We start from the raw sequence: 15,409 nt of genomic DNA on the forward strand, positions 1-15,409 counted from the left end.
GAAGAAATTGCAGATATGGCAGGAATAGCAAGAGAACCAGAATCAGAAGCGAAATCTGAAGGATGTGGCGGAATTACTACAATATCCCAATAAAACGTAAAGAGATGAGGTGTTGCTTCTTATGTTTGAGAAGAAACCAGTTTCTTGAGAGGAAATTGACTCCTGGTGAAGATGTTGTGAGCCTTGGTTAAAACAACAACAAAGGATTTAGAATATTACATAAACTTGATTAATAAAACAATAGCAAAGCTTGAGAGCACTGACTCCAATTTTGAAAGAAATCATACTGTGGGTAAATGCTATTAAACAGCATTGCATGCTACAGAGGAATCCTTCATGAAACAAAGAATCAATAAGTGTAGCAAACTTCATTATTGTCTGATTTTAAGATCTTGCCAAAGCTGCCCCAACGTTCAACAATCACTACCCTGACCAGTTAGCAGCCATCAACATCGAGGCAAGACTCTACATCAGCAAAAAGATCACAACTCACTGAAGGCTCAGATAATCCTTAGCATTTTTTAGCAGTAAATTTTTAAAATTAAGATATGTAGTACATTCTTTCTTTAGCCATAATGCTATTGCACATTTAATACACTACCATATAATGTAAACATAACTTTTATATGCAGTGGAAAACCAAGCAATTTGTGTGACTTGCTTTATTGCAATATTTACTTTATTGCAGTGGTCTGAACCCAACATGCAATATCTCCAAGGTATGCCTGTAATACATATACATGTATTTCAAAATAGTAAGAACATATGCAATATTATAAAGTGTCTTTTAAACCAATAATAGAAATGAAATTTAATCAAATGTTTTCTGACATCTTTTGAAGACCATGTTTTACTACAGTGACCTATTAAAACAGAAAGAATTCTATTAATTTGCTAATATTTAAATTGATGTAAAAACTGAAAAATGGTGAATATTTTTAGAGATACTATATGGTTTGGCTGTGTCCCCACCCAAATCTCATCTTGAATTGTAGCTCCCATAATTCCAAGTGTTGTGAGAGGGACCTGGTAGGAGATAGGTGAATCATAAGGGCAGTTCCCACATACTGTTCTCATGGTAGTCAGTCTCGAGAGATCTGATGGTTTTATAAGGGGTTTCCCCTTTTGCTTGGCTCTTATTCTGTCTTGTCGGCTGTATTGTAAGATGTGCCTTTCACCTTCTGCCATGACTGGGAGCCCTCCCCAGACACGTGGAACTATAAGTCCATTAAACCTCTTTTTCTTTATAAATTACTCAGTCTCAAGTGTTTATCAGCAGTGTGAGAACATACTAATATAGGCACTTATAAAAAAGGACTGCTAGTTTCTGCTTACTTTGCAATTGCAGGATTTTTGCATCTATAGTCACAATCAAAATTAAACTATACTTATTTTTTATAAACATATATACGTATATATACACATATATACACATGTGTACATGTATATGTACACATACATATATACACATATGTGTACATGCATATATACACATGTGTACATGCATATATACACATGTGTACATGTACATATACACATGTATATATACACATATGTGCATATATGTATATATCAATGTATACAAAACATAAATTATATATATTTATATATGCACATATACATGCATGCATGCATGTATATTTATGTGCATGTATGTGCATGCATGCATATTTATACATGTATGCATATATACATGCATGCATGTACATATACACTTATGCATACCCACATGTATGTATATATGCAAGATGCGTATATACATACATGTGTACATACATACATGTATATATGTACATAAGTTCACATAGAAATAACTAGTTTAATTTTGCTTGTGACTACAGATGCAAAAATATATGTATATATATTTTTGTATACATATATACATATGTGTGTGTGTGTGTGGGTGTGTGTGTGTATATACAAACCTAAAAAGCCTACCAACAAAAAGAGTCCAGGACTGAATGGATTCACACAGTATATGTATACATACATATGTGTATATATACATGTATACATGTGCATATATGTGTATATGTATATATACACACGTGTATATATATATGTGTCTCTCTCTCTCTATATATATATATTTTGAGATGGGAGTCTCATTTTGTCACCTAAGCTGAAGTGCAGTGGTGTGATCTCGGCTCACCGCACCCTCCACTTCCTGGGTTCAAGTGATTCTCCTGCCTCAGCCTTCTGAGTAGTTGGGATTACAGGTGCCCGCCACCATGCCTAATTTTTTTTGTATTTTTAGTAGAGACGAGGTTTTGCCATGTTGGTCAGGCTGGTCTCGAACTCCGGACCTCAGGTGATCTGCCCACCTTGGCCTTCCAAACTGTTGGGATTACAGGCATGAGCCACCGTGCCCAGCCCATTTAGTCGCATTTTGGTATCAGTATTACACTAGTTTTTTAAAAGCTTGGAGAAATTCAGCTTTTTTCTCCATGTGCTACAACGAGTTAGAAATTTCTAGAATAAACTTTCTGAGCTTTTTTTTTTAAATTGCAAAACTGAACAAACTGCTCCTGAATGAATACTATAATGACTACTGGATATATATAATGAAATGAAGGCAGAAATAAATAAGTGCTTTGAAACCAATAAGAACAAAGACACAACGTACCAGAATCGCTGGGACACAACTAAAACAGTGTTTAGAGAGAAATTTATAGCACTAAGTGCCCACAAAAGAAATCAGGGAAGATCTAAAATCAACACCCTAACATCGCAATTAAAAGAACAAGAGAAGTGAGAGCAAACAAATTCAAAAGGTAGCAGAAGACAACAAATAACTGAGATCAGAGCAGAACTGAAAGAGAAACCCAAAAAACCCTTCAAAAAATGAATCCAGGAGCTGTTTTTTTGAAAAGATCAACAAATAGAAAGACTGCTAGTTAGATTAATAAAGAACAAAAAAGAGAAGAATCAAATAGACACAATAAAAAATGATAAAGGGGATATCGCCACTGATTACACAGAAATACAAAGTACCATCAGAGAATACTATAAACACCTCTACGCAAATAAACTAGAAAGTCTAGAAAAAATGGATAAATTCCTGGACACATACACCCTCCCAAGCATAAACCAGGAAGAAGTCGAATCCTTGAACAGACCAATAACAAATTCTGAAATTGAGGCAGTAATTACTAGCCTACCAACCAAAAAGGGTCCAGGACCGGAAGGATTCACAGCTGAATTCTACCCGGGGTATAAAGAGGAGTTGGTACCATTCCTTCTGAAACTATTCCAAACAATAAAAAAAGAAGGATTCCTCACTAACTCATTTTATGAGGCCAGCTTCATCCTGATACCAAAACCTGGCAGAGACACAACAAAAAAGAAAACTCCAGGCCAATATAGCTGATGAACATCAATGAGAAAAATCCTCTAAAATACTCACAAACTGAATCCAGCAGCACATTAAAAAGCTTATCCACCATAATCAAGTCGGCTTCATCCCTGGGATGCAAGGATGGTTCAATATACGCAAATCAATAAACGTAATCCATCACATAAACAGAACCAATGACAAAAACCACATGATTATCTCAATAGATGCAGAAAAGGCCTTTGATAAAATTCAACACCCCTTCATGCTAAAAACTCTCCATAAACTAGGTATTGATGGAACCTATCTCAAAATAAGAAGAGCTATCTATGACAAACTCATGGTCAATATCATACTGAATGGGCAAAAGCTGGAAGCATTCCCTTTGAAAACCGGCACAAGCCAAGGATGCCCTCTCTCACCACTCCTATTCAACAGAGTATTGGAAGTTCTGGACAGGGCAATCAGGCAGGAGAAAGAAATCAAGGGTATTCAGTTAGGAAAAGAAGAAGTCAAACTGTCCCTGTTTGCAGATGACATGATTGTATATTTAGAAAACCCCGCTGCCTCAGCCCAAATTCTCCTTAAGCTGATAAGCAACTTAGCAAAGTCTCAGGATACACATCAATGTGCAAAAATTACAAGCATTCTTATACACCAATAACAGAGAGCCAAATCATGAGTGAACTCCCATTCACAACTGCTACAAAGAGAATAAAATACCAAGGAATACAACTTACAACGGATGTGAAGGACCTCATAAAGGAGAACTATAAACCACTGCTCAAGGAAGTAAGAGAGGACATAAACAAATGGAAAAACATTCCATGCTCATGGATAGGAAGAATCAATATTGTGAAAATGGCCACACTGCCCAAAGTAATTTATAGATTCAATGCTATCCCCATCAAGCTACCACTGACTTTCTCACAGAATTAGAAAAAACTACTTTAAATTTCACATGGAACCAAAAAAGAGCCTGCATAGCCAAGACAGTCCTAAGCAAAAAGAACAAAGCTTGAGGCATCATGCTACCTAACTTCAAACTATACTACAAGGCTACAGTAACCAAAACAGCATGGTACTGGTACCAAAACAAATATATAGACCAATGGAACAGAACAGAGGCCTCAGAAACAATGCCACATATCTACAACCATGTGATCTTTGACAAACCTGACAAAAACAAGCAATGTGGAAATGATTCCCTATTTAATAAACGGTGTTGGGAAAACTGGCTAGCCATATGTAGAAAGCAGAAACTGGACGCCTTCCTTACACCTTATACAAAAATTAACTCAAGATGGATTAAAGATGTAAACGTAAGACCTAAAACCATAAAAAATCTAGAAGAAAACCTAGGCAATACCATTCAGGACGTAGGCATGGGCAAAGACTTCACGACTAAAATGCCAAAAGCAACGGCAACAAAAGCTAAAATTGACAAATGGGATCTAATTAAACTAAAGAGCTTCCGTACAGCAAAAGAAACTATCATTAGAGTGAATCGGCAACCTACAGAATGGGAGAAAATTTTTGCAATCTATGCATCTGACAAAGGGTTCATATCCAGAATCTACAAAGAGCTTAAACAAATCTACAAGAGAAAAACAACCCCATCAAAAAGTGGGCAAAGGATATGAAGAGACACTTCTCAAAAGAAGACATTTATGTGGCCAACAAACAGATGAAGAAAAGCTCATCATCAGTGGTCATTAGAGAAATGTAAATCAAAGCCACAATGAGACACCATCTCACGCCAGTTAGAATGGTGATCATTAAAAAGTCAAGAAACAACAGATGCTGGAGAGGATGTGAAGAAATAGAAATGCTTTTATACTGTTGGTGGAAGTGTAAATTAGTTCAACCCTTGTGGAAGACAGTGTGGCGATTCCTCAAGAATCTAGAACTAGAAAAACCATTTGACCCAGCAATCCTGTTAATGGGTATATACCCAAAGGATTATAAATCATTCTACTATAAAGACACGTGCACATGTAAGTTTATTGTGGCACTGTTAACAATAGCAAAGACTTGGAACCAACACAAACGCCCATCAATGATAGACTGGATAAAGAAAATGTGGCGTATATATACCATGGAATACTATGTAGCCATAAAAAAGGGTGAGTTCATGGCCTTTGCAGGGACATGGATGGAGCTGGAAACCATCATTCTCAGCAAACTAACACAAGAACAGAAAACCAAACACCGCATGTTCTCACTCATAAGTGGGAGTTGAACAATGAGAACACATGGACACAGGGAGGGGAACATCACATACCCAGGCCTGTTGGAGGGTGGGGGGCCATGGTAGGGATAGCATTAGGAGAAATATCTAATGTAGATCACTGGTTGATGGGTGCAGCAAGCCACCATGGCATGTGTATACCTATGTAACAAACCTGCATGTTCTGCACATGTACCCCAGAACTTAAAGTATATTAAAAGAAAATTGCGACATGAAGTTGAAACTATTTCTTAGGTTTTATGTGTTATTACTTCACTTTTCTTTCTTTCTGGGAAGTTTATCGAATGTTTTTAAATGAAGAAATAACACAAGAGTTGTATTTTGTGCAGATCACTGTTAGTGGTGGACAGAAATCAGATGTGGCAAGAGGAAATGTAAAAGTTTGGACAGTTACTCAACTGAGGTCTCTTTGTTCATAGCAGCAGAATAAGGAGAATGGGATACCTGAATTAAAGCAGAATGTTTTTACTCTACAATTCTAATCCCAAGACTATTTCTACCCAATATGCCCTACTAATATATTTTGCTCAGAAAATGAAGTCAATAAGTATAGGAATTAATATTAATAATTGAAAAAAGAATTTTTTTCTGAGAAAAATGTATCAAGAGGAAATATTCTATTTTCAATTATTAATATTAATTAATAGGGATTCTAGGGTATCTATAAGGAACTATTACCAATTGTTCCCTGGATTAGCTAAATCTTCCAGCCACTTCATAATGAATATACTGATAAAACTAAATAAAACAATCATGAAAACTAGATATGTTTAAACTAATCTGAGTAAAAATGGAAAGGAATCCAGTCAGCCAAACATACTATTGATGTGTAAAGTTTGACTTGTAAAACTGTACCTGGTAGTTTACACTTAGCAGTAAAAAATTAATATGGAAGAAGGTGTTATCAGAAAATTCTGATATAGACAAAAAAATGACTCATAACCCAAATTTTTCACATAAAGTTTACATGTAAAGAATCTAGAGCATCTGTAAAATAAAAATGGAAATGAGAAGTATGAATTGGTTTAACTAAGATCTATAAAAACTGACCAAGAAACTTGTTTCAATATTACTTAAAAGTAAGCATCCAGGATAGACAAATAAAATTTAAAAATAATAAATTGGCTGAATGGAGTCTGTCTCAGAAAGTAGATAAAATGCTCAGCAGATCCAAATATCTGCCTGGCAAAATAATGACACTTTGGATTAATATTTGGTGGAGGGGTAGGTGAGACGGGATCACACTATAAAGAAAAGAAAGTAACCAAAGATCACATTGACATGTGAGCAAGAATATACTCATCCCTCATGAGAGCTCTGGAATGAACAGAAAGAAGAAAAGGCTATACACTTATATTATTTAATCATTCTATGAAACTAACAAAATACCTATTATATACTAATTGCTGTGTGTGATAGGTACTGGGTATATAATGATAAATGAAGCACATGTGATTCCTGCCCTTGGGAATCTGCCTATATTCTAAAACAAAGATTGATCAACTTCAGCCCTGGGCCAAATCCAAGCTTAGAATGGGTTTGATATTTTTAAGGGGTAATTTAAAAGAAAGAAAAAACAACAAAGAAGAATATGCAACAGAGAATGTGTATGGCTCTCAAACCCTAAAATATTTACTGTCTGGTTCCTAACAGAAAAAGTATGCCAACCCTTTGGCTAGAGAAAAAATAAACTTTAAACAATAAACACAGTCACATGTTGCATAACTCTGGGGATACATTCTGTGACATGCACTGTTAAGAAATTTCGTTGTGCAAACATCATAGAATGTACTTACACAAACCTAGATGGTACAGCCTACTACACATTTTGGCTATATAATATAGCCTATTGCTCCTAGGCTAAACACACCTGTACAGCATGTTATAGTACTGAATAATGTCGCTAACGGTAACACAATGGTAGGTATCTGTGTATCTGAACATATTGAAACACAGAAATGGTACAGCAAAAATATGGCAAAAAGATAAAAAATGGTACATCGATATAAGGCACTTGCCACAAATGGAGTTTGCAGCACTGGAAGTTGCTCTGGGTGAGTCACTGAGTGAGTAGTGAGTGAGTGTGAAGGCCAAGGGCGTCACCATACACTACTGTAGACTTTATCAACACTATACCTGAGGTTACATGAAATTAATTATTTTCTCCAACAATAAATTTACCTAAGCTTACTGTAACTTTTTTACTTTATAAACTTTTAATTTTTTAAAACTTTTTGACTATTTTGTAATAATGTTTAGCTTAAAACACAAACATATTGTATAGCTGCATAAAAATATTTTTTCCTTATATCCTTATTCTGTAAGCTTTTACCTATTTTTAAAATTTTAATTTTTTTTTGCTTTTTAAACTTTTTTGTTAAAAACTAAGACAAAAACACACACATTAGCCAAAGCCTACACAGGCTCAGGGTCATCAAGATCACTGTCTTCCACCTCCACATCTTGTCCCACTGGAAGGTCTTCAGAAGCAATGACATGCATGGAGCTGCCATCTCCTATGACAACAATGACTTCTTCTGGATACCTCCTGAAGGACCTGCCTGAGGCTCTTCTTGAGGAGGTATCACTCTTTGAAAAATTGTGTCCACAACAGTTTGCTTGGTTTGTTTCTTTCATTCATCAGAGATTTGCTTGTATGCAGATAATGCAGCAAGAACATTCCTCTCTATTAATGAAAACCTTTTGGTGTTACGGTCCATGTTTTCAAAATTTTAAGGAGCTTGTTGAGGTCTGCAAAAGATTCTGCTAAAACCCTTCACTGTGAATTTTCTTGGGTTTCGTCTTTTTCTTCTCTAGCAGTTTCCCTTTCTCTTGTCTGTTCTTCAGCTATGAGTTCCTGTTCCAGTTCCAACAACCCCTCATTAGCCAGTTCCTCAGGAACCACCTCTAGGAGCTCATCAATGTCACCCTTGTCCACACCATGGTTAAAGTTGTTTGCCATCTCCAACCACAGCCATGTTGATTTTTGCAATCTCTTCATCCTTGGCAAATCCTTTGAAGTCACAGATGAACCTCTTGAGTGTCTTCTTCCAGATGCCATTCATACCCGCATTGGTGACATCACCCTAAGCAAGGTTCTTGATGCAGTCATAGACATAATCCTCCCAGAATTGTATCAGTGTCTTTTCAGTGTCTTCCTCAGTTGCAGAAATAGTCTGGGTAAATGTCCTTCTCAGGCAGTAGGTCTGAAAAGCTGCTATAACTTCTTGATCCATCGGTTGGATCAGAGAGGTGGTATTTGGAGGCAGAAATACCACTTTGATACCAGGATAAAGATCACCAATAAAAGGAGGATGTGTGAAGCATTATCAACAACAGGCACAATCTTGAATGGTATGTTATTCTCCAAACAGTACTTCTCCATTGTGCTGGCAGAGTAATTCAGGAGGGCATCTAGGAAGAAAAGCTGGGTCATTCAAGACTTCTTATTGCTCCTGCAATACACTGGCAGTGTGTGCTTAGTGATAAGCTTGAAGGCCCTGGGGTTCTCACTGGGCCAGATCATGAAGGGCATCCATTTGTAACCTGCAACATTTCTCCCATGCAAGACTGTTATCCTGTCCTTAATGACTTGAAAGCTGGCATTGACTTGGCCTCTTTACGGATGAAAGTCCTTTCCAGTATGTTTTCAGAATAGCAAGCTTTCATCTATACTGAAGATTTGCCCTGTGAAGTAATTTTCCTCACAATCAGCTTATCTAGAGTTTCCAAAAATTCTTCGGCTGCTTTCACATCAGCATTTACAGACTCACCATTCACCAGCTTTCACATTATGCAATAAATAACAATTCTTGAATAAAATCACCCAGAGCTAGCAGAAAATTCAACACTGTAGTTGTGTTCAACCTTTTCTTTCAATATCGCAAACAAACTTTTTGTTTTGTCTGTGATTGTCGTGATGCTGAGAGGTATAACATGCTTCTGTGTCTGGTCTTCAGTAGTTTTTCCATATATGATTTAGGCCCTTTTCAAATTTTTGTTCATCTTTTTGTCTTCAATGAAGCAGATCCTTTAATGGCTTCTGTCACTTTGCTCTTGTTCTTCAAGATCACAGCTATGGTGGAATGGGACACAATTACCTGGCAATAACCATTGCTGATTTGCCACCTTCATAGTCCTTAACCACTTTTAATTTAGCTTCCTGGTCAATCTACTCGATGTGGCCTCTTCCCGGCAACATTAGCTGTGAATTTGGTACATGTAGGGGCCATAAAACAAAATGACACAAGATCAAATCAAATACAGAGAAAATGATGCAATAAAGAGACACAGTAAATGTGAGATGTATGACTCTGCCACTGGCATAACAAGACATACTGCTCTAAAGTAAACTTTTTTTTTGTAAGTACAAGGAGGACATTCTAACCATAAAAAGTATAGTATAACATAGTAAATGCATAGTTGTTTATTATCATTATCTAGTATTATGTAGTGTATATAATTGTATGTGCTAGATTTTTATATGACTGGTAGCACAGTTTTGTTTATACCAGCATCACCATAAACACAAGTAATGCTTTGTGATAGGACAGAATGGCTACGATGTCACTAACAGGAATTTTTCAGCTCCATTATAATGTTAAGGGACCACTGTGATATATGCAGTCCATTGCTGCAGTCCATGACTGTGTAAGAATCTAACAATAAAAACATGGTAAAACGAGATAATCACATACGATAGGTGGCTAGAGAAGGCTTCTCTGAGAAAGCGACATTCAGGCAAAGGAATTAGCCAGACGGAGGATTAGGGGAGGAAGAGAGATGACTGGTACTTTCTGGCAAAATGAAGGGCAATAAGGAGTCCTTAGCAAAGAATTTAGCACATCTAAGAAACTGCAAGAAGGCCAGTGTGGCTACAGTGAGTGCGGATAGTGCTGTAAAGTGAGGATGGAGAAAATGGCAGAGGCTAGATCACAGAGTACTATATGATGTGTTCGGGCATTTGAATTCTATCTTAAATGCAATGAGAAGTCACTGGAAAATTTTAAGCATAAGAATGCCATGATCAAATGTGTCTTTAAAAAAATCCCGGCTGGGTGTGGTGGCTCACACCTACAATCTCAGCACTTTGGGAGGTCAAGGTGGGAGGGTCACTTGAGCTCAGGAGTTCAAGACCAGTCTTGGCAAGATGGTGAGACTCCCATCTCTACAAAAATTAAAATTAAAAAAAAATTAGCCAGGAGTGGTAGTGTGCACCTGTAGTCCCAACTGCTCAGGAGGCTGAGGCAAGAGGCAACTCCTTGAGCCCAGGAGTTTGCGGATGTAGTGAGCTGTGATCATGACACTGCATTCCAGCCTGGGTGACAGAGCAAGACACCTGTCTCTTAAAGAAAATAAATGCTCATGTCTGAGTTAAGAATTAAAGGTATCCCTTGTTACCCAAATCTATAGGATTTCAAATAGTCAAGGTTGCTGTATTTTCAAATTTGAGTTTCGATTGGCAAATAATTAGCATTTACATAGCAAAAGATTTATCCAAAAGTTTATCTGAATCTACTCAATACCAGAGACTGAAAATCTGGATAACTTTTCTGATTTGGAGAACTACTGATTAATATGATGGAGTGAGTAGACGGTAAGAAGAACACTCCCCTTCCATTTCACATATGTAGAAATGTTAGATAAAACAGCCTCCCAACACATTTGTTTTAAAAATTAAATTAAAATTTAAAAATAAGGATGAAGTCTTCAGGTGCCAAAACTTAAAAAGGAAGCTAAAAGTCACTGCAGTAGTAGGAATGGTGGTAAGGGTATGCTAACTTTTGGATGAGCCTAGTTGGATTAGGTTTGAACAGCCTGGGGTTAAGACTCCAGACGGTCCTAGGCTTCTGATGGGAGAGGCAGAAACAAATATTCATAAGACAAGAACAGGATATTTTGAAGAATGAGAGAATATGAATGGATTATAAACAGATCACAAGTAAACATCAACATTTACTCCATTGAGTGCTGCACAGCTAAAGATTTATTTCTAGCCAACAATGTAACTTCTAGACTAGTACTTGCTCCACTAACATAGACACTCCATAGCTAAGGTGCAAGCCTTCTTATGCAACACTAGGATGAAAATAAAGCTGTGGGGTTATAGATCTGGCTTCGCCCTCTTTCTAATCAAATGCTTTCTTGTTTCTATTCCAGACTAAAAATGCTCCAAAGCACTTCGAATAGATAAAAAACTCTCTGAAAACTCTTAAGTCAAAATGTTTCCTACACTGGAAAAATATTCAGTAACAGGACTTGAAACATCCTATGAAACCAGTTTCTACTCGTGCTTACATGTTATTCAGTTTTACAGGAATTGATAATATCAAGTTGATGTTTCTGAATGCATGATTTTCTGTAAAGAAATAACTTTATCAGTACATAAAACTGTAGAGGGCTGATCGAAAGGAAAATGGCCAGTAACTACTTAATGGGTACAGCGTTTTATTTTGGAGTGATGAAAATGCTCTGGAACGAGACAGAGGTGGTGGCTGCCCAACACTGTGAATGTACTAAATGCTCCTGTGATTTCTTCGCCCTAAACATTAATTTTATTTTATGTGAATTTCACCTCAATTTAAAAAAATTGTTGAAGACAAAGGCACGGTGTCTATATGAACGTAACTCAGTTAACTATTCTGCCTCACACAAAAATTCAGCATTCCATGCTGCTAGCCGTCCAACAAATTTATGCAACTGGTCACAAGAGGGACCAGCAAGAAACCATGCACAGAACAACAGAAATTCAACATATCCAGGAAAACAAATCAACTATACACTAACACTACTACTTTTATATATAAAGCCATACTGCAAATATGATTCTTCTTGGAATATGGAATGTGGGTGAAAAAATCTAATACTTACTCTTTAACAACTTTTCTCATTCCACAATCCCAAATATCTAATTCTATGACAACTTCTGGTTTGAGAGAGAAACATGTAAAAGTAAGGTGCCACAGGAGTATGCTACAGAAATAAAAGGTGAATGAATGTCTTACCTCTGAATTCAAGTCCCCGCAGCTGAAAAGTGACCAGACCATTGCCTATCTCTATAAGGTGTACTAATGCATTGAGATAGTCAGAGGCAAGGATGAAACAGTCCCCTGTACTGTAGTTTCCCCATCGTCCTAGCAGCAAATCACCACAGAGGCTGTGTTGTAGGGATCTAGTTAAATGCTCATAAAAGATGGAATTCAGATTGTTGTCATCTGATCCTATAAAAAGGGATTTAAAAAAAAGTTAAATTTCACCTTAAGTCCTCTTGACAAACAAGATTGTTAAAAATATTAAAAACTTCTCGCACATATTTATTTGACAAGGAAAATAACATTCATACCCTTACAGTTTCTACATAAGTAAAACACAGGAAAATGAATTTAGATTTAGAAGTCACATAACCTCCCAGAATCTATGGTTCTCATTCACAAAATGTGAGAATTTGACTTGAAGCAATCTAAGGACTTTTCGACCTCCTCAACAGTTAGCAATTATTCAATAAAATATGCCTTATAATTAAAACCATGTAAGAGAAATGAGAAAAATAAAAGAATTCAGAAGAAGAACAAAAAGACTATTTAGTAAAGGAAGCAGATAAAATAATACAAGATTTGAACAAATAAAACATAATACAAGATTTGAACAAATGAGACAATCAAAAAGAAGTTGGTTAGTCAATATTAGCCATGTTGAGACAAAGGGGAGGGGAGGGGAGGGGAGGGAAGGGGAGGGGAGGGGAGGGGAGGGAAGGGAAGGGAAAGAAAGAGAAAGAAAGAGAAAGAAAGAGAAAGAGAGGAAGGAAGGAAGGAAGGAAGGAAGGAAGGAAGGAAGGAAGGAAGGAAGGAAGGAAGGAAGGAAGGAAGGAAGGAAGGAATTAAAATAAACATCACTTAATAGATTATATGACCATCTCTAGAAGTAACTCATGCAAAGCAATAATCTGTAAATGCATGCCCCAAGTATAGTATTGCAGAACAGTAAGATATTCAAAGTGTAATAATTATTTTAAACCTAGCCTAACTGAATAAAATAATGAAAGGAAACTCCAAATTCTAATGTCAACACAATGGCTGTATCAATTCTATGTCAGCACAACACAAAAATGTATATACTGATTCAGGACGTGGCCTTTGGTTATGCAGAATGGCATCATCAGCAAGATAAATCTAGCCCCTTACAAGCACATACTAGAGCTGAAATGCTTATTTTCTCTACCAGAACATGATGATGATGGTCATTAGTATCAAATAACTAGTTCTCCTTAGTCCAGTGTTATCACTGAGAATTAATCAGATTTGAGGGAATTTATGAGTCAAATGGACGCAAATATTCCAGTGTATTTGAGAGTAATATTCATTTTAGTAAATTAATACACTGAGGTTCTGGTTGATATGCTAATCTCTCATTCTCTGTGACAGATTACTATTGAGTGGGCCAATAAAATGATGTTTCCCAAATGATAAGACTAAGAACCACACTTTAGATAATGGTAACACCAGCAAGGTGTCACCCACTAAAGCTCTATCCTGACTGGCATATGCCCACTTGATGACATCTCTGTACACAATAAACTGAATCAAATTAAATTAATATTGACCTAAACATTGAGGGAAGGGTGGAGGGAAACATACTAATAAAACATGTGTCAGTCTGATTACAGACCCTTGAAAACATCTGACCAGTTTTATTTTAACATTTTTCTACATTTTATCCTATGTAAGAACTATCTTTGAATGGAATTTTTCATTCTTATAAGCTTTCTTAAGATGCATTTTATAAACGGTGGATATATAAATTGTAGATACTGTAATTCATATATGTTTTGCAAAAGTAAAACAAATACTTAGTTTTTAAAAGTGAATATTTGGGATTCATAGAGGATTCCCAACAAGTTAGGAGTGAATATAAACATATATATATAAAAAAACAAATCCTTAGACTTGCCTCCTTATTCACAAATAGAGCTATTACCTGGATTTCTATCAAGCTGGGAAGCCAGTCTGGTATTTGAATGATCCACTCGTTTTGTGCTAAAGAAAATAAAACATTTTTAGTAACTTTCTTTACCTTAAAAAATATTTAACAATTAAGAGTGAGGGAGAAACTCTAGGAAACATATAAAATAAAGGTTACCACTTTATGAAAATCTCTGGAAAAAACCTGTGATTAGTATAACAATAAAACGCCTTGTTAGCACACTTTTAGGAATTAAAATTCTCCCCCCTTCACCACACATGAACACAGCAGATTTTTTTTTTTACTGTACAGTGTATGGAAAGATATCTATGCACGCACTGTGATAAAAAAGCTGACCAAGATGAAAAAAATGTATACTGTACATGGTTCTTAAAAATTCAAAGAGATGAGAACATTCTTTGTCAAAGGAAGGTATAATCTATTAATGCTCAGTGATGCAATGTTCTTTGGAACAGTAGTTCCCAAAATGTGGTCCATAGAACCTAAGGCTCTTTTGGGCAGTTTTCCAGATCAAAACTATTTTCAAAGTAACACTGAGCTGTTACTTGCTTTTTACATTGTGTTGACAACTGCACTGGTGGTACTAAAGCAATGGTGGGTAAGACTGCGGTGCCTGGGCATGAATCAAGGCAGCAGCACCAAACTGTTCTACCCTTCGCTGCTACACTTGCACAATAAAGCAAACAAAAAATCCAAGTTTCACATAAATATGTCCCTAATGAAGCAGTAAAAAGTATCAAACTTATTAAATCTCAACTCACAGTACAGGCCTTTTTAATACTCTGTATGGCAAAATGAGAAAATATATATGAAGCACTTCTGCTGCCTTCTGAAGTACATTGGCT

General features: G+C 36.3%; 1 protein-coding gene across 9 annotated transcripts in view; it reads right to left on the reverse strand.

The window, feature by feature from the left end:
* LOC105494311 (pecanex 1) overlaps window positions 1-15,409 on the reverse strand; it is a 209,971-nt gene that overhangs the window by 43,601 nt on the left and 150,961 nt on the right. For all 9 annotated transcript variants that reach the window (XM_011762638.3, XM_011762637.3, XM_011762633.3 and 6 more), the window contains 2 exons: window positions 14,559-14,617; window positions 12,590-12,805 (listed from right to left, as the gene is read on the reverse strand). In XM_011762638.3, the coding sequence (XP_011760940.1) occupies window positions 12,590-12,805; window positions 14,559-14,617 (275 nt within the window). The remainder of the gene's footprint in view (window positions 1-12,589; window positions 12,806-14,558; window positions 14,618-15,409) is intronic.

The sequence above is a fragment of the Macaca nemestrina genome, chromosome 7 (assembly GCF_043159975.1).
Source record: "Macaca nemestrina isolate mMacNem1 chromosome 7, mMacNem.hap1, whole genome shotgun sequence".
Classification (NCBI taxonomy): Eukaryota; Metazoa; Chordata; class Mammalia; order Primates; family Cercopithecidae; genus Macaca; species Macaca nemestrina.